The 26,503-nt window shown below is 42.9% G+C and overlaps 1 protein-coding gene across 2 annotated transcripts in view; it reads right to left on the bottom strand.

The window, feature by feature from the left end:
- LOC120956443 (discoidin domain-containing receptor tyrosine kinase B) overlaps window positions 1–26,503 on the bottom strand; it is a 249,148-nt gene that overhangs the window by 66,340 nt on the left and 156,305 nt on the right. For both annotated transcript variants that reach the window (XM_049610789.1, XM_049610790.1), the window contains exons 5-7: window positions 19,224–19,455; window positions 17,191–17,338; window positions 7,343–7,522 (exon numbers count right to left, since the gene is read on the bottom strand). In XM_049610789.1, the coding sequence (XP_049466746.1) occupies window positions 7,343–7,522; window positions 17,191–17,338; window positions 19,224–19,455 (560 nt within the window). The remainder of the gene's footprint in view (window positions 1–7,342; window positions 7,523–17,190; window positions 17,339–19,223; window positions 19,456–26,503) is intronic.

Genomic DNA, 26,503 nt, shown 5'->3' with positions numbered 1-26,503 from the left:
GTGAAAGTTTGTTAATTATTTGTAACTTTCATATGATTTATAATCAAAACAAAAACACAATCACTTTTACAAGGTCGGATGACAATCAATTCCCATTCTTTAAATGTCCCTTAGAGCAAAAACTGTCCTTCCACGAAGACAAAGACTACAGTATTCGGTGTAACTACAGTACCTAAAGCCACACTCTGTTATCACACATCCACATTGCGGATTAGTTGCATATGCAGATTGCTCCTACCGAACCCTCTAGCTCGCACACATTATATCACAACACCCGGTAAACGGTGATCTCATTTTAAATTCATTTAAGCAACCAGTTTGCCCGGCCTTTCCCCCGTTCGATCCGATTTAACTCCTTCTCTGCACGCAAACCATGAGCCATGACACGATAAAACGGTGCGGGAAAATCAATAAATTTGCTTACCAAAATAAATTTTCCAACCAGCCAAACCCTCCTATCCCAACTCCGTTCAAGCCAAACGCGTCCTCAACGCCTTAAGGGTTCGCACGCTCGCTCGTGCAATGTCTTAGCGGTGTGTCCTTAGCATTCCTCCTACCAAGCCTGCACCATGTACCATCCATTTCCACCGCTCTGCTAGAAACCGATCATCTTTTCACGGTAATTGTGAGGGATTAAAACGGCACCGACACCCGAAAACGGTTTAACGGAGGCAGCAAACGTTCCTCGAAACCGTTTTCGGGGTTGAAGCTGGGGATACGCGTCCCGAGTGCTCAAAGTCGCTTCTTTATGGCTTTGTCACCATGGTTCAAGGTTTAGCGTGATGCAGAAAGGAATGAGAGAATGGGAGTGGGGAAACGGAGACACTTCCGTAGGGAAAATGGATGCAAAAGAAGATGGGGAAGGAGTCCTTTTGCGCGCAAGTTTGTTACCGAACGGCAAAACTGGGACCGAAGATGAAGACGATGAACGGTTTTGCTACCGCAATTCATGCCTCCGCACCCGTTCGGAACAAGCGAACTCCTTTCAGTAAGCCTTGAGGCGTTTTCGCACAAGCACCAGGGGCAGAGGGAGTTGCTCTTTGACATCGTCGTTTGTCCCGAAAGTCTCGTCTGCTACTAGCTCCCCCACAGCCGGTCGATACGACACGAGTAATGATTTCCATTATTAGATTTTTCCGCACGTCTTCTGGTTCTGTGGGCACTCACACACTGTTCGATAGCGCCAAGCCAGCCAAGTTGCGAAGGTTTTCGAGCAAGTTTTCGATTTTGGAGATTGTGAAAAAGAAACTCCACCATTTCACCAACTCCTGCAGGGTTGTACACACGTTTCCGTTCAGTCGGGAAAATCGCAGATTCTAATGCACGTATCCATCGAAACGCTTATGATAGACGACAAAGCAAAGGCAGGCAAGCATCGCCATTCATCGCCACAGCTCGTTATCGGTGGCTGGGTTGGGAAAGAAGCGTTGCGAAGGCAGTCGTTCGCAGTCACCGAAATTCGGTGGAGACGCCTGGTGATGGTGGTGGTGATGGCAGCCGGAAAAACATTCAAGCACTGCAAGCGGCAAAACGTGCGCTGAAGTTTATTGATTTAGATGATGGTATTGATTTCATTTTTGTTGATTTCGGAACGACTGCCGAAGCACAAATCGGGAATGAATAATATCGTCTCGGTTTATATCGATATCGGTGTTCTAGGGGTCGGGAAATTGGAGATGGAGGGAGAAACAGGGAATTAATTATCCCTGCATAGCAATGCTGGCAGCTTCACGGTGATGCGGTTCAGTTTCGCACAAATATTTGCGGGTTCATTGGTGCCGTTCTTTTGGATGCAGAATGGGATAGACGAAGGTTGCGAGTTTGAACTGGTAAAGGGAAATTATGATTATCGAAAACAGAACTTGTTTGCTTTAAGTTGTTGGGCAAAGTGGTGCAGCCCTTTTTTGATTTTGGGACGGACGGAGGAATAATTAAGAGTTTTATTTCTTCTGCAGAGTAAATTGGCTGCGATTTGTTTATGTTTTTGAATTGTTTTTTTTTCCGGGCAAAGTCGATAGAATTGAATGTATACTGTAAAATTTCATTTTTTTTTGCAAAACTCAGTTTTTACACAACTTATAGACTGATTTCATTTAATGTTTCATATAAATAAATCAAAGTCAAATTTAATAATTTTGGACAAATCACTCAAGGTGACTTATTCGTTGCAAGCCGTGCTTCAAAAAGCTATGAGCATCACGAGATATTCACCAACGAAAACAATAAACATATCCGTGGTAGCTTGATGTTCATTGCTGATACTCAATGAAAGTGCGTCATGACATGCTGAACACGACATCCGAGTGCTTTGGTTAAACGCGATGCTCTGACTGACAAGCTGAGCTTATCGCCGGTTATAATGATTTTTTTTCTGGCTGTAAACAGTGCTATAGTACCTATATAGTACCAGTACTCACATACGCCTCTGAGACATGGACACTGTCCAAATCTGACGAAGCCCTCTTAGCCGCGTTCGAGAGGAAGATGCTCAGAAGGATACTTGGCCCCGTATGTGTGGAAGGAGGCCGTCCACAAGGACAGAGGAGACGTGGTAGGCCCAAATTGAGGTGGCAAGATGGCGTGGAGGCGTCCGCCATTAAGGCCGGGGTAACGGACTGGCAGACGAAGGCGCGAGACCGTGAGCGGTTTCGGACACTCCTGAGGTAGGCCAAGACCGCAAAGCGGTTGTAGCGCCGGATAAGTAAGTAAGTAAACAGTGCTGCCAAATGCCACTGTTTCAGTCACCAACACTCATGACTGAAACTAAGCTTAAATCAGCTCATGACTCAATTTAGGGATGAGACTCAACCAGTTGGTGGATCAATCACATGCTTTGTGACATTTATGATCACCGAGAGAAAATGTCACGACCAAATGACTGACCAAGAGCTGGTTGCACAAAATGTCACCAAACATGTGATGGTCGCACCGACTGTTTGAGTCTCTCACCTGATCATCACAGTAGAGCTCATGACGTTGGCATGATCTTGTTTCATCCGGAATTTGTCATGACTATGTCAGTGATATTTTGCAGAACTGATCACAGCAAAAAAAAAAAAATATTGTAGTGACTGATAAAGCATTCGTGGCAAAAATGTCACAAAGCATGCGATGGTCATGTCAATCACAATCTGATTATCACAATTGAGTACGTGATTTTTTCCAGTAAGATTTTTGAATGACATTGACAATGAAATTTTACAGCACTGCTTACTAGTTAATAAATTTAAATCCAAACATGTAATTGGGCCGTCAATGGCTAAGGAAAAGCGGTACGGATGAGAGTCGAACTCATCAAATCTTTTAGGGACTAGCGCAGAAAGAATCTTCCAAGTCTTTACTTGTTAAATCAAGTTTAACGTTGCCAATGGATGACATAAAAATATATTATGGCTTTTTTGTTGGAGATCAAATAACATTTTTGAACGAATTTAATGCTTTTTGACATAAAAATAGTCCATAAATCGTTAGCCGATACTAAAAATTTGCAAAAAAAACTGTTAAAAATCGTATTAAAAACGTAAGAATTATAAAAAAAAAACATTGAATTGGCCTTTGCATGGGATATATAATTTATACGCAATTTATCAAATTTTGATCTTTTCGAAGAAAAAACCCTTCAAAAGTTAAAATACACGTCGTAGACTTTTTATCCTCATTCTGGACCTTTGTACGCTTGAAGGAAAAAGCCTCTTTAACACATTTTTAACGAATGCACTACTTCATGCAGTAAGTTAAAAGTGTATGCATTAGTTTAATCTAAAAACACTTGACCCGCCTTTTGCCGCTGCAGGTAAGAGAGTCGAGCAATTTATCCAAACCCCTGGTCGAACAACACATGTGGCAAAAACCACAGGCAAAGCAACGCATGCAAGTCCGAACGACAAGGCCAACTGCCACACCAAAACCGAATGCCCGAAGCGATGATAGAAGATGGAAAATATGGTTTTGAATTGCAGATCACACCGGTCATTTTATATTCATTTAATCGAAAATTATTGTCACAATGGTTTTAAAGGTTACTGCGGGCCGGTGCAGGAAGCCGACATTCTGCTCTCCTGCACTCTCCGTCGCTAGTGGCCCTGGTGATGGTGGTGGTCAGGGCATTTCGTCTTTTGCGTGTTTCGAACAGCTTGTCCGTCCCCTGGAGGGGCCGGAGACAGATTAAGAGCAAAGGATAAACCACAAAGCAAGAGAACGCCCGGCGATCGGGGTCATATATGTGTGGCCTGTGGGTGGGTTGGAGTTCGGGGGTGGAGAAAGCATCGAGAAAGTAACCACACATGCAGATTCTCACTGCACAGAGGGAAGAGTGTGGGAAAGTAGAGTTGGTGAAAGCGGATTTGAGAAAGCCGGACAACCAACCTGAGCGGTTTTTCCATTTTACCGACAACGTTAGGCAATGGCATTAGTGATGATGCATTCTTACAGACCGGTGTGGTAGACGATCACACACACACACACACATACAGTCACAAGCAGGACAGGTTGTGTTTTCCCGGGCAACCGTACTGCTACTCGATTTCGATTCCACAAAACCTCAATCATCCTGGAGCCGGGAACGCCAGAAAGCAGGAAGCGCTTCCTGCTTTGCATGTGGATTGTAGAACGCTTGCACACATACGGTTTGAGTGTGTGAGTGTGTGTCTGTGTGCTTGTGTTGCTGGTCGATAGTCTCCCCTCCTTTCTATCTTTTGCTCTGGCGAGGCGAAAATTATGTATAGCACACACATACACTCTCCCCACGTGGTGTCCTCCGTCCGTGTTGTGGTGAAGCCGGATTATTAAGCTTTATTGATTATGTAGATTGTAGTTGACGGCTGTCTTTCACGTTCACGTCGATGTAAAATGCAATTCCAATTCGTGTTGAGTTATACACCGTGTGTCTTGCCACACCACCTTTTGTACCTTGGTGGAAGCTTTCCGAATGAAAATTGAACTCCATATTTCCCAGCCTGAAAGCTCTTCTGCTAAATCTAGTGCAAAAGACCTTTACCAGCAGCAGCAAACGGAGGCGCACAGTCTGCTTTCTGCGTAGAGAAAAGCAATCATAAGTTTAATCTGTTCCAGTGACCATTACGAAGAAAGGGACGAGTGGTTGAGCGAACGAAAGGCAGCTTCTGGGCCGTCCAGCGCTGATTAAAACCAGCTTTCTCGGACCCATTCCACGGGACATGCTGTGGGCTTGAGAAATGACGCTTTCGAACGGCCAGACGGTTCGAACTCGGCACAATATTGCACAGAAATAATATGTTTCCTTCCTTATTTTTTTACAAAGAACCAACACACACAGAAGGACCCGGAACGCTTTCGCCTAGGTTGCTGTGAACTCGTACTCGCCCAAGGCTCCTTTCCGAGGTGATCGCTCACACTGCAAGGTAAAACGCGCGCGCGCCGGGGGGAATGCTGCAAGCATCATTAAGCAAAATGGTGGAAATTACTTGGAAAACTTTTTCCCACTACTTACTCCCCCAGACCAAAGCTGCTCCGTAAAGGCGATGTGGCTTTGTACAGGACGAAGGAGCAGCAGCATGGCGGCAGAGCACCCTAACCACCACTAGAAGTTGTTGTAAAATTTATCAACTAGAAGGTAATTAATAGGAACAACATTTCAACACCAGTGGCTGACAGAGCCAGTTGGTATTTCTCTTAGTGCACCCACACACACCCACACACATACACCCGGAGCAGAGTGTCGACTGACGTGACCGGATGGTCTTTGACCCTTTGTTGCTTCCTCCCGGTGCTATTTACTTCCCGGTACAATCCACACAGCAAGTCATCGTGTGGACAGTTTGATCGAGAAAGCAGTTCTCGAACTCAAACTTTCCGAAGCTCGCCTCACTCCCCCCCCCCCATTCCTGGTTGGGAGGGAGTATTTTATGGTTTTCATAAACAATTCTGCATTCGTTCCGTACGTTTCCAAGGGCGGGCTAGTTGCAGCTCGGGCAGGGTTGCCGGGGTAAAACAAAACTGCAAACTCACATACTTGAACGTGTCAGTTGCAGAAGACGCCACCATTCTTCCGTCCTGCTACCGGGTTCGCCTTCGGGCAGGAATGTTGCCATCCATGAAACAATTAACTTTGCGAAACAAATAGAGCCAAACATGCGCTGCGTTTTGCCCGTACAAAGGTTGGGAACGTGGGGGGTTCGGTAGCGCAAAGGCGCCAGAGTCAAGCGAGCTTGTGTGACTCTGGGAGAGGACTTGGGCTGCTTTCGTCTTCGCACACAATTATTTGCATAAACTTGCACTCTGTGTATGTGTGTGTGTTTGTGTGTGTGTGTGCTTTTGAGAGGTGGAAAAACCAATCGTTTGTTGCTCCGAACGGCACCACCATTAGCACGGCAAACCCATTAGCCATACAGGTTCCACTCGAACGGGCATCGAAGGCATCGTGTGGGGAGAAGAAAAATTAAACGCCCTAGCGCCGTAGCTCATTTCCAAGAATTTGCTAAACGATCTTGAACGGAACCGTATGCTACATTTTTTTGCTGCATTCTTGGTAGTGTGTATTTTTTGTGTGTGCATACAAACAATCATACACACCACCTTCTGATCTTATTATTTGCTGATGAGGAGAAACAAAAAGCAGATACCGCAGATACTCGACAAGCAAAAAACCGGAACGTGATATGTTTGCACATAGTTCCGGAGAAAAAGCTCTCCGGTTTCTTCAGTGCGGGATGGGTGTAGCTTTTGAAACAGCCACTCACTCTCTCTCACACACATACACAATCGAAAGTATTTAATGCGAACGCAAATACTTCTGGCGCTGCAAAAACACGCCGAAGCGTTCTCGAAGCTTGAAGTGTTTGAGCATTTGCTGAAGCATTATTATTTGCCCGATTGCCTGTTCGATAATATGCTTCCACACCGGGGGTGAAGAAGGAGACTGGTACACACACTTCTGCTTCTGCCCTGCTTCGGATCAAAGGCACGATTTTCTTTTTAGCCTACACACACACACACACACAAACACACTTACATAAAACGATTGGGTGCCATTCGGATTTGAATTATTGCAACTTCGAGCAGGCTGTTCCTTGGAATGGCCCTACTTTTTGCTCACTCAAACAACGAACACTGAGTATGGCTGCAAGGGGCTTTTCAAGGAATGGCAAAAGTAAGAATTTCGATTGGATGATGATACGAAAATTGGATAAAGAGGCTGGGTGGTATGTTCCTGAAAGATGTTCACTTCCACTCATGCTTCAAATGAAAACACGCAAAATAACAGAAGCGCTCAAATCGATTGGAATTCCTGTAAGATTCCTTTGGCTTAAAGCTTAAATTAAGATACAATTTAATAGGGTTGCTGTTGCACCTTTCAGTAACTCACCTTTACCGAAGCCGTGGATATCGATGCGAAAGTTGTCCGCACCTTTCTGACCGTCCACCAGCTGGCCGAGCCCGTGGACAAGCCGATCGCCTTCGCCCTCGCCGTCGTACGTGCGGTCGGAGAGGTCCACCTCCACGCCTCGAATGACACCTTTCGGGATGCTGTACGAGATGAGACCCTCTGGAAAGAAAGAAGAGGCCACAATTGTTTGTTAATCTATTTCCAATTAGAAAGTAGAATCGATCGAACTATATTAAAAAGTACAATTTATGTTTTTTTTCTGCTTTCAGTTCAAAAGCTTTTGGTTTTCCTTTATCATCTGCAGATAAAGTACAAAAATGTTTCCTTTTCTCTTTCTCCTTTAAAATATTCAATGCAATCTAATTTCCTAACCTTTGCTGCTTAAAAAACCCACAAAAAAACAGTGTTCCTTCCTCATGCAACGAAACGCTATCCTCATCTAAACTGTAATTGTGACAAACATAAAAGCAAGGTTTTCTCTCTCGATCACCACGCGATGTCCAGTTGATCGTACGGCCATCAGCAAACCGCCAATCGACTGCGCCATATTAACAACTTTTCCTGATGACTTTATTGAAGCAAAATTACAAACAAATACCGTAATGGCGAACTTGTTCAATAGCGAGCGAATTGGCGCTGCAATCAACTCCCGGGCGAGCTTGAACCTCTGAGCCAGCGCACAGAGAGAACGAAGGAAAGATGGTGAGCTGCCAGAAGCGCCAATCTAATTTGCCACAGCAATAAGCCGCCTGGGTGGTAGGGCGAACGTAGAAACACAATTTCCAGCCAACTTACCCCCCTCCCATACCACACAGCTGACTGCTGGAAAGCGTTCATGGGAAGAGTGTAGTTTGCACCGCTGACACCGAGTGAGTCGTCGTGTGCGCGTCTTCTTCGAGTGTGCCCGGGAGGCAACTGGCGTCCCATCGATCCCAGGAGTCATTATCAACTTTTATTGTATTTTCTCCCGTGCAGTGACAATTTCCACCCAACCGCTCGGACAGCTCGGACAGCCCGGGACGTTGACTTGCCGGCTGGGTGCGATCGCGCGTCACCACGGTGGACAGGGTTTCATTGCCTATTTGCGCCAACCCCCGCTAGCGGGCTGGGTAAGCGTTGGGAATTGTAATTTCACCATTAGAGCCAGCCGGACGGACACACACACGCCACGCCATCATCACTTCCGTCAGCCGTGAAGCTCAACATATTGTTGTTCTCATAAGAATCGCACAGCAACATCCTCGAGCTCTGTGAGTCAAAATGTGGCAAGCATTAAAAAAAAACAGTCCACTTGCTAGGTGACAAATGTGCAGCCAGAGCTGGACTGGAAGGATCTTTCCACTCGCTCTCTCGGGGGACGTAACACCCGAGATTAGTTTTGAAATGACATACGAGGGGGGAGAGAACAGCTAGCCGACAACAGGAGCGCAAGGCCAATCGGTGAAAGGGAGCCGCAGCAGAAGATGAGCACTGGCTACAGGATACACACATACACACACAAACTCACATACAGTTCACATGATTGAAAGCTACTCAGCCGGCGAGACAGTCGTATAATGTGTGTTTGCGTGTGTCTGGGTCGGCCGTTGGGGTTTGAAATTGCTCCACCGTCTCTAATAATCCGACCATTGTTCTGCTTGCCAGTGCGGCCCAGGTGACGGATGATGCTCAACCACACAAAAGAAGCGCGTCATATTAGGCTTCATTTTGTCCCAAGTGGAATTATGTTGGGTCAGTGAATGGATCGGACAGTGAGCGACAAAATGGAACCGTGATTTTTGTATGATAAATATGGTATTTTGAGACAGTTTTTGGAGCAAATTACTGCAAAAGAAAGGTAATGGAAGAGCATTTCTAAAGCTTTTAGAATTTCATTTTAGCGTCTATATTGTTGAAATCCCTTTTATTCAATTCGCGTTGTTTCCACTTGGTACAAATTCCCATTCCTTTCTCATTGTAAATCATCCCATTCCCGTTGTAAATTTCTCAAATCTCAAATCAATTCATCCTATTCCTATTGTAAATTTACACGGTTTTCCCGTTGAACCTTTAATCATAGACCAATGTTTCAGCTTTAAATATTTATTTATATTTATTTAATACTTCAATATTTATTCAAAGTAAGTTGAAACTGAAAAAGAAGTGTCAAAATGAACTGCTTACGCACAAAATCGTTGTTAATGCTGATTCTTGCAATTCAATTACCCGAAAAAAAAATCTTAAATATTAAAATTGTATGACAATTGCAAACGCCAAAAGGTCAAAGATTCATATTTGAAAAAAATGCGATTACTTTACATTACATTACTCCCGGCAACATCAAAGGAAGTCTCGCACTCAAATACTACAACTCACAAATGATATGCAGCTTCTTTCGCCCACACCTCCCTCCTTTCGGCTTTGATGTGCCGTAGGAAATAAAAGATGACCCGCCCCCTCCTCCCGATTAAAACATCCATATCCAGACTACCTTAAAGGCAGTGAAAAAAGAAAAGAAAGGAAAAACAACCCACTGCTAAAGCCGTCCAGTCCAATGAACTTTGTTGGGCACTCTCCTTTTCCTGGAATCTTGCATCTTAAGCGACGCAAAAGAAGCAGAATTTAATTACGTCTCGTTTTCGACCCGGCAGGGCTAGGCGCTGCACACTGACACTACTCTTCAAAGATTTCCTGCAGGCAGTGAATTTAAATTATTCGTACAGCACTCATAACCATTGCCGGAGAGGTGGAAGCCCTTTGAGCGTTTTGTATACACGAAGGAGAAGCGCTTGCAATCGCTTGCCTAGGGATTGAATTGTTTGTCAATAAGGAAATCATTCGTAAAGCTCGCAGCAACACTGCTGCATTTGCGCTCCACCTACCCCAGCACCGCTCCAGCAATGAGGTGTGAATAGAGAAATGGTTTGGCGGTGGAAAGAAACCTAATCCAACATCAAAGGCTATCAGAAGTAATAAGCAAACGGAATGCCGACACACGCTATGCTAAAGGGGGTACGAGCGGGAAGGCTGTTAATAAAGTTGTCAACGAACCCGACGCTGGAGCGCAGTGAATGGCGCCAACCCGTTTTGGTCCGGACGATATTGAGTCGGATCGCAAGGGAAATTGGGCGGCAAACATGAGCTCGGCGGACGTGTGCACGATACAGCACTTACAGGACACACTGGTGCTTCGTGCTACCCGAAACGCTACCGGACATCACAGGCACACACACGCACATAATCAGGCAGTTGATCCCCCATCAATTGTTGAATTAAACACAAAAAATAACTGAACATAAAAGCAAAGCGCAGATACTGAACAAATGGTTTATCGCACGAATGGGTCGGTCGTGCAGTGTTGCTGGCTGTCTCGTAGGAGAAATCCTACGCAGCGCCAGCTCGTTGCGTGTCTTTCTCGAATAGCGCGGGGTAGGGGGAGAACGTATGAATAAAGTATGTCGGCTCGGTATGGTAAAACGTTAATGTCAATTGCGTGCAATCATTAGTATTATTTCGTTAATGCACTGGCCATCATTACGGTCGTCGGTGGTAATTATTGATTTCGCTTTCGACCGTCGTACACTCCCACACAAACACACAAACAGAATGGCTATTAATGGGCACTATTAGTTCGATTCATATGATCGTCAAGGTGATGCGACCGAGACCCATCCATTAGGAGACTGCTAGGTGGGCGATGGAACGGTTAGTTGTCGCGCTAAGTGAATCAATAGGCAGTAATTGCTTAGGGAAGATGTATGGAAATGGTGTAATGACAGCAAGAAATGGTTTCTATTGTATTGTATGGCACTCATGCTATTTTGTGCAGTTGGGTTCAGATAATTTCGGAACATTTGAAATTTATAATAGTTGAATTTCAACGATTAAACATCAGAATACTTTCCTTCGGTTTATCTTTCTCATTTTTTTTAAACTTTAAGAAGAAAAAAATGTATAACAAAACCATTTGGAACAATTATCAAAACCTTAATTTGTATTTTAAAATTAAAAGATGATAAAAGGTTTACTTAAAATATTTAGAAATAGCTAATATTGCTACGAGCAAACCATATTTAAACATGTTCAAATTAATCATTTTTTATTATTCAAGTGGTGAATACATTCTAATAAGTATTTTTTCCCTTGATGTCTTCCAATACGTTTAATCTAATCGGTCGTATAATCTAATAAGCTATCTAATAAGACTTTCTTTAACCACTTAAACAGAATTGACAATAAAAATTGTATTTCCATAAAATATTAATCTACACAAAATACCATTTTCAAGATGAGCAAATAACCAATCGGCGACATTTATGCGTCCACATATTTTTACGACCCCATCCTATACCTTTCCCCGCATGCCGACCGCGTATGTATCAATACTTCTTTTTACGACCAGCAGTAAGCAGAAATTTGCATTACCATGAGAAAAACTATCCCGCTCGTCCATTACCGTCCATCGATCGGCGCACCAATTGGCAGCCCGTCAATTTATTGTAGCTTTCCGATGGCTTCAAAACTGGCCCAGTCACTTCCCCCCACCGTGTCCCCAACTATTCGTCTAGAACGTGTCACTCAATCTTCTCCAGCTGTGACCATTAAAATAATTATCAACTACGGCGCGACGATGCCCCGATGCTAGCGCCCGAGTCGGGCAAATAAAATAAGAAAATCAATTCGCAATCGTAAAAACGCAACCGACTGCCGTTTTCTCTCCATTTGACACAGCTGCACCGCCATCTGGATGCAAGACCGCGTCCGCGTTTTGTATCAGACCGACGGCCAATTAGACGAAATCGGTCGTTAGCTCGAACGGACGGGTTCTGAAGAAGACTGGAAGCGCGCACGGGGCAAAAAATGCTGCACCATCACCGTGATGGTGCCAGTTGGCTGTAACGTTGTAGAGAGAAGAGGAAACATGGAACATAAAAAAAAGGGAGACGATGCTAGGCATAAAGCACAAGAAGCTGAACAGAAGAGCATTTAACAGCGCGTTGGCTGCTGTTGATACGTTTCGATGGCCAATTTCAAATCTGTTAGAGTGCGATATTAAACAGATTATTAATTGGAATAATGTGCGTGCGTCTCGTGAGCGCCCTATGTAAACACACCAACCGACTTACACCCGGACGGTGCGTCTGCATGCAACTGGTGCCGCTGAGAAAGAACAAACCAAGCGCCGTGTAAAAAAGTCATTCCATAGAAAAAAGGGTCAACCCCATCGCGCCTTCCACGAACCATATGCTACTGCTGCTTCCGAGGGATAATCTCGCTCTTTAGCAACTCGAAACAACAGACACTTCTGGGGCGAAGAAGGCCCAAACGCAATAGCAGTCAGAACACAGCAGAAAAGGCAAGAGCACACACACACACACACACTTCAGCATTAGTGTAAACAAACACTCGAATAACAAACAAGCCTCTTCCGATCTACGCGATTGGGAGGGAATTCATTTTTTTCTGTTTGGTCTGGCTAGACATGGGAAAAATCTGTTCCCTGCTTTTGGAGGCCCATGTTTGAACATATTTCGAATCGTTTTCTCCCCTCACCCTTCTTGTCTAGGGCTCACTGTAGGAGTATCTTCGGGTGTTTTCCAGGGCGTATCCTCTCAAATTCCACATGATCTATCTTGTTGTAAGGGCTTTTTTTCTTTCTTCTTCTGTGTCTAGCAAAATGATATGGAAAACAAAGCGCACGTGGGTGTCTTACAGCATTGTTTTATGCTTGTTGCGCCTTACGGAAACCTGTGTGTGTGTGAAGATGAATGTTTTATCGGTTTTTGAAAACACGAGAGAGGGTCAAATGCTAAAATAAGGAGAAATACTGTTTCGGCTTTTCTCCTCGGCCCCTGCTGCCACGGGCTCACGATTACGAATGATCGACCTGGAGGTAATAAATCACTTATGAAAACATAAAATATGGTACCGGCCCCGCTCGGTAGTCTATATCGTGCTGTATTTGATGGGACAAAAGGGAAACGACGGCGGGAGCTAAGCTCCACACACCAAAAAAAAAAAGAAAGACACACACGAAGAACATATTCCACAATAATTGGGTGCCATTAATCAATCGAAACAGGCAGCGTTGGTGGGTGGCTTGCCGTATTATTATGTGGAATAATATTATGCTGTGGAATGGAGAACTACAATGTTATCCTTTATGTGTAAACAATCAAGCAGGGGGAGGAGGAGGGTTTTTCTACGAACGATTGCTTCTCTATTAGGGCAACAAAGCATTTTTATATAATCTGATTATCGCATCAAAAATGTTCCGCAGAACCAACAAGCCATTATCAAAAAAGGCTTAAATAATCATGCCGGGAAAATTTTAACAAGTCTCGGTTTGGGGTTTCTGTGTCGCAACAAACAAACACATTAACAACTAATTGTGGGTGACATGGACAACCTGTCAAACGATTCGATGTACAGCGAGAGCATCGAGACTAATAATAAACCCATCGATCAAAGCGTGATGGATTGGAGCTGACTCGCACAAACAGTGGAAGGATTTTAGGCTCTTAAGAAAATGAAAAAAAAATTTACAATACTTTAAATAATTATTTTAAGAGTTTATGTTGTGTGATTTTGTTAAGAATTTGAGTTTGATTAAATTTGACATAATTTGAAGATAAAAACTAAATAAATTTCAGCACCAATTTCCATCAAATTTTCTCGCCAGGAAAAAGCGGTAACAGCATCAACAGACCACACACACACAAAAACTACAACAAAGCACATTTTCCACACTGTACACCCCCCGGGACAGGTGTCAAACGGGTGGGGAAGGCGCAGCGAACATCCAATAATGTTTGTGCAAAATCTCACCTCACTCGGTCCACCCTTTCTCTGTATGCGCTTGTGGAATAATCCTCCACCCGGTGTGCACTTTCGCTGCTAGTTTTCGTTTCATTTCATCATTTCAATGCTCCCCCTCGCCAACAATACCTTTTTATTCGTGTCAACCGGGCCAAAACAAAACCACAGACAGGCAGACGGCCATCAAACAGCAACAACAGCACCCCGAGCGCCACGGCGGTTTAAGTTCCAACAGCGGACTGGAATAATGTGTTGCCATTTATCCGCTCCCGGTCTCCCCGGTATGGCATCCTTTCCCCCTCTTTGCAGGCGAGAGGACAATCAAATTTGCATTCGATGCGGTTTGGCCCGGATTGTGTGTCTGGTCGGTTAGTTTTAGGCAGTCGGCAGTCGAACAATTGAAAGTGAAAAATTATGAGACAGACGGTACGGCACCGTGTGCCATGCCCAGGCCAGTCAGCAGGCGGCTTGATTCACTGACGTTCGATAAATGAATTTGCATATTACAATGCGTCGTGAGGGGTGATTTTCGATTTTTTTTCTATTACGTACATCCCTTGCAGGCAATTCCCAAGGAGACTACTATTTTGCATTCAATTGCACATTCACTGTAAAGGGGTGGGAAAATACATCTTACCCATCTGGCTGTCTGTCTGTCTGTCAGGTTTTTGAGTGCAGAAGCTTAAAAGCATTTTCCCGCGAAGTGGATCGATTTGTTGGATAGCGATAGCCTTTCCCCGAATCTTATCGTATCGGTCTGAGCTACCCTTTTCCTCTCCATCTCTGTCTGTCTCTTTCAAGCACAGCGGATGAGGTACACCAGTGAACGTAATTTGTTTAATGCAATTTTAAATAAATTACCAATCAGCTGCTCTTTTTTTATTTTCAACTCGTACCATGTCCTCCATGCTGATACTTTTTTATTTGTTTTTTTTCCTCCATTTTTTTATAAATAAAAGTTACCTTTTTTGCTTACTCGATGAACTATCACTAATGGGGTCACCACCATCGCACCCAAACCGTCTGTCCGAGGCGAGCAGACACGCTCGCAAGCAAAGGCAGGAAAAGGGCGGCAGACTACCGCTTCGCCTCGAGGGTTTGGCCAAGCCTTTCGACATGAAATGATGGATGGCTGGATGGAGATGTTGATGGGTAATTTATTATCCTTTCCGGTGCGCGGGGACGCAACAGCAGCCGGTCCGGCGCTCGTCATCGGTTTATAGCCGAGAACCTCAACGCCGGCCACATCGGACATTGCGGGGACTGGCACAGACGGTTCGGTTGACACGGCCGATGGACACACAGCACTCGGAACGGAAATATTTTAATGACTAATTTACAACCCATCAGAAAGCTTGCGACAGAAAAAGGCGTTTACTCGCCTCGATGAAGCATCCTTGCGTTGGCGATTCGTTTTTGCCCGGTAGATCCCTGCGACCAATCAACTGGTAGCCTGGTTTGTGTGCTTCAAAGCGGCACCTTTGGCTTGCTTGATGGTTCGTCGTCGCCTGTGGTGGTGTACTGATCCTGGTACACAGTTTCAGTGAATTACTTAATTGAATCGCAGTCAAAACCCGACAGCAACAAGATTAGGAAAGGCCGGCTTAAACGGCCCCGTATTGATTGAGCTATGAAATTTCATAGAAATTATGCTCGGATGGTTAGAAAGAAGGTTTTGTGGTGCTGATTAGCAAAGCTCGGCTAAATCTGGCTCTCCCGGCTGAACAGTTGATTGCGCATTCAGCTCTTACGGTTCGGCTACGGCTTGCTTCTACTTTAATTGCCAAAACCCTTTCGCAAACAACAATCAACCGATTGAGGGGAAACTGATTGTGAGAGGCGAATCTTTGATGCTTCCATTCGATTGAACGGATTGCAGTTAATGAACCGTGCCAGGAAGGAATGCTGCAGATTGGGTGGTTATTGCTGGGGGATTTGCGATGGTGCATTTATCTCACATGAACATTATTTGAGCAGTTGTTTCTAAATTATGAACCTTTGGATTAAATTGTTTAATTAATTAATCTACAATTAACTTTCACGAAAAATTAAAGTAATTATAAAAACATACAAAATTAATTTAAAAACCTATTCAAACGAGGACTCAACAAATTGTTTTTTTAAATATATTTTTTAAATTAAAACAAATGCAACAATAAAAAGGGGTTTTTATTCAGTTTGCATAACGTTAGGCGTTAGTGAGATAGACATCAAAGGATTTTGTAATGCAAGTTGCATAGTTTCAGGCGTTTACAGCCGAGCAAATCATCTTAAATGATGTCGTATTCAATCGATATTGTATGAATTTATTCTGTTTCTGTATGTGAAAAAGATTTGATTTGTCCTTTTCATGCTTGGTACATTTTTCCTAAACATATTCTAAAACATGGTCTTGTACCGCACATTTGTACACACACGCCTCAACACTTTGGTATGCATTTTAACCCCTGCTTTTCCATGCCAGACAAAGAAACATAAGTCACGATTGATGTACAAATACACGAAACAAACGAGCGTGGGACGAAAGCTTACTGAACCTCAAGCATTGTGTCATTGTAGACGATTTGCAAACGGTGGGTCCTTGACGCAAAACTCGCAACAGCAAAATGGGGGAAGCCATTCACTTCTACGAACTTCGGGTGTGCCTGTGTTGGTGTGTTGGTGTAAGGTTATTTCACCATTTCGACCGTCACCGAACGACACCCGAAGGTGAACGACTTGCAGAAAGGATATGTTTCTCTGTCATTTTCCACACCACCTCTCTCGCTCTGCTCTCATCTCCATCACGGCATCATCATCGTCATCCGTGCCGTAACGTGACATCACTCGGTGTGGAAAGAAACAACAAAAACCTCACCAAACATCATGCCCGGCGAAAGGGGTTACGGTTTGACTTTCCTTTCCTTCCTTCTTTTCATTTTGTAACTCGTTGCCCTCACTTTCCACGCAAGCTCGCCACTTTTGCACGGGGACACCACACTTGAAGCCGACAGGATAATACGGCTCGTTAGGCGGAATTCACTACTCACCTTCCCACTCGCATCCGATGATTTCGGCGCGCAGGCAAACCGTCCGATCGTACTGGCTGTACGGGTAGATGCGAATTTTCGAGGCGAATATAATTGGTTGCAGCGCCTGCTCGACCTCGCTGTAGGTGTTGATGTTGCCTGAAAGGATCTGCAAAGAGAGAGAGAGAGAGGAGGGGACACGCATGAGACGCCGGTTTTGAATACAACAATTATGGCTGATTGGTAGGAAATATGTAAAGCACGCAGTTTGGGCTGTAACGCTGCAAATGATAGAAATTACAATCACTAAGGCTTTTTGACTGTTGATTGTTACTGGCATTTATTGGGGTGTTTTCAACTCATTTCTATTTATAAAACTAGACAATTTATTTAAAAAAACATAGTTTAGTAATGTACAAAATTTATAAGATGAAATGCACATAGTGGTGGCTTAAAGTAACTCAAAACATTGCTAACCAAAAACAAAAGGAAATCGAAAGCCCATTCTCTTTACAGCGAACGAATGAAAACCATCTCTTTAAAAGAAAACTTTATCCCCCCCAAACAAAGCAAAACTGAGTGCCCGTCAGAAACATCTACTAATTAAATTCAGGTAATTTGAATTTCACTTGTTAATTTATGACAAATTCACCGCTTCCTGCTCCAACCGCCCCGGGCAGTCCGCCAACTTCCGCCCAGGGAGATGTTTTCTTTGTGCATGTTAGCTAGATGCCGTAGTGCTTCGGCAACGGGGCATTCCCCCCGGAAAATGCCAGGGCAGGAAGCACAACAAACGAATGAAACTGTGCCGTAGGCTTAAAGGACAATTTTCCTCTGTTTACTTTCAGTTTTCTGGTGTGTGAGTGTGCTTTGTTTTCCAACTTCCTATTCATTAACTACGCCACCACCGTCTAGGTGGGGTATGACTTTTTCTTCCTGCAGCGTTTGCTTATCGTTTGCAGGATGCTTTTCGTAAGTTTTTGCGCTTTGGTGAGCTTTGTGTATGTTTTTTGGGGTTTCACTTTCTTTCGCTGCAAGCTATTGTAGGACGGGGAGTGGGTTTTGTTTGGAAAACACCTGTTTTGTGCTGTTTTTACGCTTGTTTTTGTAGCACATTATCCCGTGATCCATTAATATTTTATCTGTCTTTGTGCAGCTACAAACAAAGGTTTGCAATTGCTTTTTAGGGGAAAGAGAAAACAACACAGTAATTAAGTTATTCCAATTTTAATTTTGCTGTAAGCTGAAAGTTTGCGTCCCAAAATATCATTACTGATGACAACGTTTTTAAATGTAAAAGTACTACTGTATGTAGAGCTTTCAATGCTAAAGTAAAATCCAATTCAGTAAAACTGTCAGTTGTTTTAATAAATTGAAGTTTTTACCTACAAAGATCAGTATTAAAGCTCGAATAAAATCAAATTTAACTCTAATAGCAAACCACATTTTTTCTCCTTTTCTTTGAATATTATTTCCCTGCTTAGCTCTCTCAACGATTCCGTACAACGGCAACATTCGCCAGCTTTGCGCCGGGTGCAGAGCGAACCGTACGAATGCATGCCCTTTAAAAGTTTGCTAAAGCAGATTTGAATGCCACAGAGAACTGGGTCAATGCTTTGAAGTGGTTGCATCCAGGTTAGCAGTATACAATTTCAAATGAGTTGCCCTGCACAGCACCAGATGCACAACGGATGCCGACCAAAACGCAGGCAACCCTTGCGCCTGTGGCCCTTATCGTCGAGGGGGAAACATTCCGCTTTTTTATATGCTTCATGCTCATTCATTGCATATATTCATTGCAGAATAATTGTGTACCACAGTTTTGTGGTTTAAAAATGCAAGCAAAGGGGTTTTTTTATATGCATGTGTATGTGGACTTTGAAAGCAAAAGAAAGTCTTCTGCCCTAATTGAAGAAAAAGGGTTGATAGTAATAAAAGAAAATGAGATGATGATTTTTAAATAAAATTATAAAACTCTTTTCAAACACTGAATACGTTGCATTCGTGAGTAAAGTTTAAAGTTCAACAGGGAAAGGCTCAAACCAACATCTTACCTCATTGTCGCGCGTGTTTTTCCACCGCTTCCACTTGGTGAAGCCCGGTCGCCAGTACTCGAGCGCGTACGCTTCCGTGTACTCCCGGCCCTGACCCTTCCCGAACCGGCCCTGCGTTTTGATCGCCGTGATGACGTGCATTTTCAGCAGATCAATCTGCAGATACTCCTTCAGGCCGCGGGACACCATGTGCTTTGGGCACCAGGCGCCTCCATTGTTGTCCACTTTTAATCTGCGAAGAAAATGGGTAGAAAAACGAAGACGAATGTTATCAATAGACCGTGAGTAAAAGAGAGATTAAAAAGAGGAAGAGGACCATTTTAGTCTGTATCAGTGTGACAAGCGTTGTAAATAAATCAATAAAACAATCGTAGACATTTTGTCGCTGTTTAAAGGTTCTTTTCCAATTTCAGGGAAACAGAAACAAAAGCCTGAGTTTTCACATATTTATAGAATTTTTACAAAGTGACACACTTTTATCGCAACTTGGTAGCAGTTTCTCTTCAGCAGGAACAAAACAATTGTTTACTATCTGGAACATCTCAAAAAGGAGTTTTTGGTGAAGCTTTTTAGCATTTAAAGAAAAGTAAAACGCTTTTCCTCCCTATTTGTTTTTACGTTTCATTAATTTTAAACGCAAGCTTATTGTGCTTTCAAAGTGCTTTATGCAGAAAAACAATAGAATTAACAAAGGTAATGGAGTATGAACATGATATATTGTTCCGTTATTGGCTGTTGTTCAAGCATCCACCTGTTTCGTTCAGCATCACTTTATATTCTCCCTAGTAAAATCGGATTGTTATTGTGACGAACACTTTCACACGAACGATTTTTGGATGAGAAAGGAAAATAAAGGAGAGAAAAATCTTTTGATAGGCACTAACGGATGTCAATGAGACGACAATTCGAACATATTTTCAAAGTTATGCTAAAATAGGGTTTTTTTCACTACAACGCTATGACGTATTTGGGAAGAGCAATAGACAGAAAATTAATGAAATTTAATGTGTAGATTTTGTGGTTGATGTATACAACAGCTGAAATAGTTTATAGATAATCATATTAAAAAAGTTGTTGTAGATTGAGAGTTCAAAATTAATTATGAAGACTTTCAATTAAAATATTCATAAATTGATTTCATGCTTTTTATTATAATTAATATTACAAATCAATCAACACAAAAGCTCAATTTGCTAAACACAACCAATCAGAATGAATTGACAACCACATTGACACCTCATCGATGTACAGCGTAGCCATTTATTTGCGGAAAATATCGTCAGTTATCATTTGTCACGATAAGCAAAAACGTACACAGCACTGCAGAGCAACAATCTATTATGATTGCGATTATTTTTCAAGTTCATAAAACTGCCTCTCCCGGTTTGACATTCAACAGCGTGAGCACAAATTGTGCTGTCTACCGCTGAGTTCCGTTGCGTCGAGGCATGTCGGTAGAGACACCCTGCTGACGGCAGCCCGTCGTACACAAAGCTTAATTCGTAATCGAAAACAGTTGAAAAAGTGTGTCTAAGTGTGGGTTAAAGTGTGTGTGTGTGCGCACCATCTAAAGCAATGGCAAAGCAATATCATGTCGTCAATTGTGTGGGAATGTCTCCCGCTGCTGCTTCAAGGGAATGTGTTTTTCTTCGAGGAGACTCTGAGCGCGAGCCTCTCACCGGGGTGGCAACCTTATGGTTCGATCCACTTTCTCACAATCATGCCCTAAATTTATCGTCCTTTTTCCCGGGAAAAACTTCCACTTGCTTTTTTGCACTTTAAGCCAGCCACCACCTTTTTCCCTTCGTTCGGTAGGCTTTTCCAGTCACGGTGTGGTGTGATTTAGGGAAGTAGAAACAAAATGAAAGCCAAGCTGGGGGAGGAAAAAGTTATCGCACCTGAAAATCGAATGCCGCAAGCGGTGGCAGGCAGGATAGAGCCAGGACAAACTGTGCCTAGTGAGCAGTAGGGAAGAAAATCCCAACAACCCTGTTCGTGGTGCAGCTGATCCGGAAAACACGACGACACGCGTTCGACGAGAAAATTTGTTTGCCACACTCTGCCACACACACAAACACACAAGCAGCGTTGAGAGTTGATCTCGCTCTGCCGTGTGCTTTAATGTGCACAAATTTATATGCCCGATGCTTACAACAATAATTACTTTCCCGCCAGGTAAAACAAAGTTGGCAACAAGTTTGGTGCCTACCGAAAGTTTGTGGCACTTTCCGATTAATACTGGGGCGTGGTGTGTGTGTTTTTTGCGCGCAAAGGATTTGGTAGAAAGACACGGCCAGCAATGCAAAAACAAAAGCCCCGTAAGGCACGTCGTTGTGAGTGAATTGTCTCGCTGGAAAAGTTGTGGCGGTGTGGCGGAGGGAACGCTTTTACCTGTTCACTTGCTTTCTTGGCCTTGCGCGCTCAGCCACCCCGGGCGGCGTGCTGTACGCTATTATGCGAAACAAACTTTTGCAGTGTCGTGGCGACAGTCATGGTGGCTTGATTGAACGCACAAAGGCCGCGGAGAAGAACACAACAGAGAGCGAGAGAGAGCGAGAGGGGCCATACATATACATGTATTTTCATCATCACCGCCCGTGCCCAAGCCTCGCGCGGGCCCATTCGTGGGAAATGTTTATTGAAACCATTTTTCCGTTTCGGCTTTTCTATAATGCACGACCGGCAGCGGCAACACTCCGTAAAAATCGGGAAAACTCATGGAAAAGTGGCAACATTGGCAGGGCCTGCCGGGTACCGGTTTGCAGGGAGAGCTTGATAATACCGGAAAATGGAAAAACACACGCTCAAACGGCTCCCCCGCGCAACCGTTTCTTCTTACGGGCGCGAATCCCGGAATAAGAACACATACAAACGCACACACAATCATACTCACAAGATGGCAAAAGTTTGCGCACAATTTATGCACGTTGGTTTTGCCGTCGCCAGCATAACCAGGTAAAGCAACGGGAGGCGAGTGTACACAGGGAAGAAAAAACGTCATGACAGGCGGAACAGCGAAAAACCAACGCATTCACAAAACATTGTTCCTCAACCGATTTTACACCTTGTGCCTTTTTGTTTAAAAGTTACAAAAACAACCCCCCCCCCCACCGAAGAGGAAAACAAAATATTCAACGAAATGGGAAAAATCGTTCGGTCACCCCATACCTTGGGGGGGCTGTGAAAAGGGAAATCAGCCCTTTTCCCATCGGCATGTGGGTACTACTGGGCCGGGTGGTTCAACGATTTACGCGACTTTTGACAATGGTTGGTGGTTGTTTGTGAAGAAAAACGGAGCAAACTTTCTTTTCGCCGAATGACTGTTTGTTTCCTCCCTTCGGGTGGGAGGTTTGCTGGTGCAACCTTTTACGGTTCAATAATTTTTCAATTATTCATAAACGTATACAGTAAGGCCGTTGACGGGACGGGGACCTACGCACACACACAAACACACACTTACACATCTCCCGCTGGCAATACGGGAGTACAATTTTAATTTATCATCATTCTCAGGTATCAACGGTGTTGATAAAAGTTGGTTTTTGGTTTATTGGCAACAAACACAACCTTTGCAAGGGCTGAAAACTTTTGGATCTTAATCAGAATGATTTGCATAATTAAACTAATCAATTAATTAAATTTTCTTTTATGCAGTGCGTTGGAAAACATATTTTTTTGAAAAAAAACCCCACAAATTATGTAAAGAATAATGATAAAATACAATTTGTTCAAACAATACATTACTTTTTTACTTTTCTGCGATTCAAACCTATTAAAACTTAAGAAATTGAAATTTTCATTAAAAAAATGAAACTACTAAAATTAAAAAAAAAACTTTACAAAATTACTAAAACTTATACAAATAAATAAAAACGTTTTTTTTTTCTAAAAATAAAGCTTAATATTTTATTTATCTGTATATCTTATTTCTGTAATTTCACATGTTTAAATATACAAAAAATGATAAAAATTTGGTTGTTTACCACTTTAAAATTAATTTATTAGAGCTTAATCAGAATTTTTGGATTAAAATTAATTTTAAATTAAAAAATGGAGTTTCTGCAGCTTGATTTCATATTTAATTAAATTAAAACATGGACCAACATATCAGACAAAAAACGAAATCTAGCAGTCACTAAGCAACCGACTACTAGTTCCACTTAATATGAAATAAAATACATTAAACAAAGCTTATCGATTGCTAAAGGATACTGTTTGTATGCTTATGAAAACCCCTGTAATCGAAAGAATTGCTCAAAGAAGCCAACATTACTCCAGCAGCTAAATACCCGTAAGCAAAGAACGCTTTTCCATCAATCGAGCGCATTAAAAGGTTCACCCAACGGTGAACCAACCCCTGGCGCGTCCTGATCAAAGACATTCCAATCGCAGATGTTTTCGTTTCCCCCCCATTTGTTGCCGCTCTAATGTAAAAGAAATTCCTCTTTATCGCACATACCCAACGAAATTTGCCAACATTCCAGCTAATGGATTTTCGCACTGCACCGTGTGCGTGTGTGTGTGTGGGTTTGTTGGGAAGCGGAGAAAACCCCGTCGATTGAAACGTGCGATAAACGTCTTCGTAGAATATGTGTGTAAGGATCTGCTTTACTATCTCGCACACAACGTGTGAAAGTGAAGCTGAAAACCGAATGTCTCAAAAAACGACATCACAATAATGCTAGCAGCACACGTTATTGCATTGTTTAGCAAGCGCCTGTTCGGGCAAATAAGCGGAAAAAACCGGAGCGAGCATTGTGCCGACAGAAAACGGCCAATCGCGCTCTGTTTGTCGTTCACAGCACATTTCCCGAGCGCGCTTCCAATTGGAAAAGAAACTGGATCAATGCACACTGGACGCTATTGATAGCGGTGATAGTGTGTCGTGGTCCCGAGAGCGGGAGCTCTTTTATGGCATCACATCACATAATATGCGCGCGTGCAATGTTGCAGAGTCGCGATTGCAATCTTTATGCTGCAAATGGTGGGCATGATGGTGAAGGAAGGTTTTCTTTTATGTTTTAATTTGTCGCCATTCAGTCCGGTGCGGTTTCGTGCTACCGAACGTGCCCGATCAGCACTTTTTCGTTTATCTTTTCAATGTTTGTTTTTGTCGTGTCCTTTTTTCCCCTGGGTGCTTTGGTGTACACCGCGCCGAGAGATGCATGAAACCGTAATGAGGTGCACACGCGAGCAAAGGCTCTGCATGGGGATGTGATATGGAAGAGCATAAAAATGAATATGCTGCCGAATGAGGCAGAATTGTCGGATGATCATGGTGGTTTTTGTGCTATTGACAGCTTTCGATGCCGTTTGACACGCGACAGCGGCCAGATTATGGCTCATAGAGATTGCGTGGCATGATGATGCTGATGTAAGCCAACACACATATGTGGGAGCCAAAAATGTGTAAAATAGTATCGAATGTGTTAATTTTTTTCTAACGTATCTTTCTCCCGTCTAGAAACAAAGCAAAATGAAACGAAACTGTACTCCAAAGTTCATGGTTAGAAGTTTTGTTTCCGTTCCTTGTCCCTCTTCCTTAATCGCGAAAATTCATCGCACCGTAAAAGAAACCGATCGGAACGATTAATTTTACTGTGACTGAACCACGGCGACGCTTACAACTTCCGATGCCCCTCGCCTTGCTTTCAATCCAAAATGCACTCTTTCCAGACGGCGGCACCAACCAACCAACCAACCACCCAGCCAGCGCAATGTTTTTCCCTTCACACCGCACCCGAAAGCGGAAGAAAAACTACTTCCTGCCAGCGACATCGCCAGCCGACATGAAACTTGAACCTAACGGCCTCGGCTCAACACAAACAAATATGTCGCCTTTTCGATGGCGCTGGTGGAAAAATCGTCATCACCATCCCTGCTCTCCTCCACTTCCGCCTGGAAGTGAAGTTGGAAATGCGAAATGCGGCAGAACTTTTGATTATTTTCTGATTACTTTCCTCAATAAATCAGCAAGCCAACCGTGATTTTTGCCATTACCATGGTTCGTTTGTTTAACGGGCGGGGTACGGTTAGCTCAGGGGGTTTTCGCTGGGTCTTGGAAATTCCTTGACCAGTGTTTGTAACGATATGATTTAAGATGGAACATTACGTCGTCTTTTTTTTCAAACATTTGAACGGTTTGGATTAGTTTTGTATTACAGCACACTGGTAATGTCTGGAACAAGTATCAATAATTTGTAAAATTGTGTTTGCTTAACATTTGTTTGGCACAGCGTTTCGCATGGTTGGATGTCCTGAATCAAACTATAACGACGAGCAACGGTTAAAGCAGTCGTTTGATAAACACAAAAAACAATAGTATTGAAATCACCACTTCTACTTTTCTTTACAACACCTTCACTATTTGTTAAGCTCTAGCTTTAAAACGCGACAGCGGTTCAGAAATGAAGATTTGGGAGGAATGTATTGCTCAGTTTTATTATTTATTATTATTTTATAATTTTAATATAATTTAATTTTATAATTTATAATTTTATAATTTTATAATTTTAATTATTTTATATATTATGTTTTATTATTATTTTATAACACAAAACAAATATGTGAGCATTACCGGGTTAATAGAAGCATTTTGATTCTTCGTACAACCACCGAATGTCTTTTTGGATGCTTTATCTATTGACATTGGGAGGAATATATTGACGGGGCGGTCCCGTGGTGCAGTCGTCAATTCGAACGACTCAATAACATGCCTTGCCATGGGTTCAATCCAATACTGGATCCCTGTATAGCCCGGGATGTCCGCGTAGCATGTTACGTGAAATAGAAGAAGAAGATCTATACTAAATAAACTAAGATTTAAGACTTAAATAGGTCTTAAGAGCTGTCTTAAGTAAACAAAGCCGCTATGACAACATTATGGAACGAATTGGTGATAGGAATTTGCAACTCTAAGCATGTTTTCTTGAAGCACAGATTTTGCAATTTGTTAAACTTAGTTTTGGATTTCAAAGGTAGTTTTTGCACTGCAGATAACCGTTTTTTGAACCTTTCGTTTGAAGACAATTTTGAAGAAAAGCCAAAATGTCCGCCTCGGTTTAATAAACTTTAGTTACATTGATATCCCGAATAACAGCAAGATAAAACATTTTACTGATGAGCATAACAATGAATAGCATAACACAAAACTTAAGACCTAATAGTACTTAGGAATTAGGAACTGAATTACACAACACTTAAGACCTAATAGTACTTAGGAATGAAAGCGAATGAAAGCACAAATTGCTTGTAAAGTTGTCATGAAATATTTACTTATA

Source organism: Anopheles coluzzii, chromosome 3, assembly GCF_943734685.1.
Source record: "Anopheles coluzzii chromosome 3, AcolN3, whole genome shotgun sequence".
In the NCBI taxonomy this organism is placed as follows: domain Eukaryota; kingdom Metazoa; phylum Arthropoda; class Insecta; order Diptera; family Culicidae; genus Anopheles; species Anopheles coluzzii.
The sequence above is the reverse complement of the archived record's forward strand: the minus strand, read 5'-3'. Positions and strand labels throughout refer to the sequence as shown.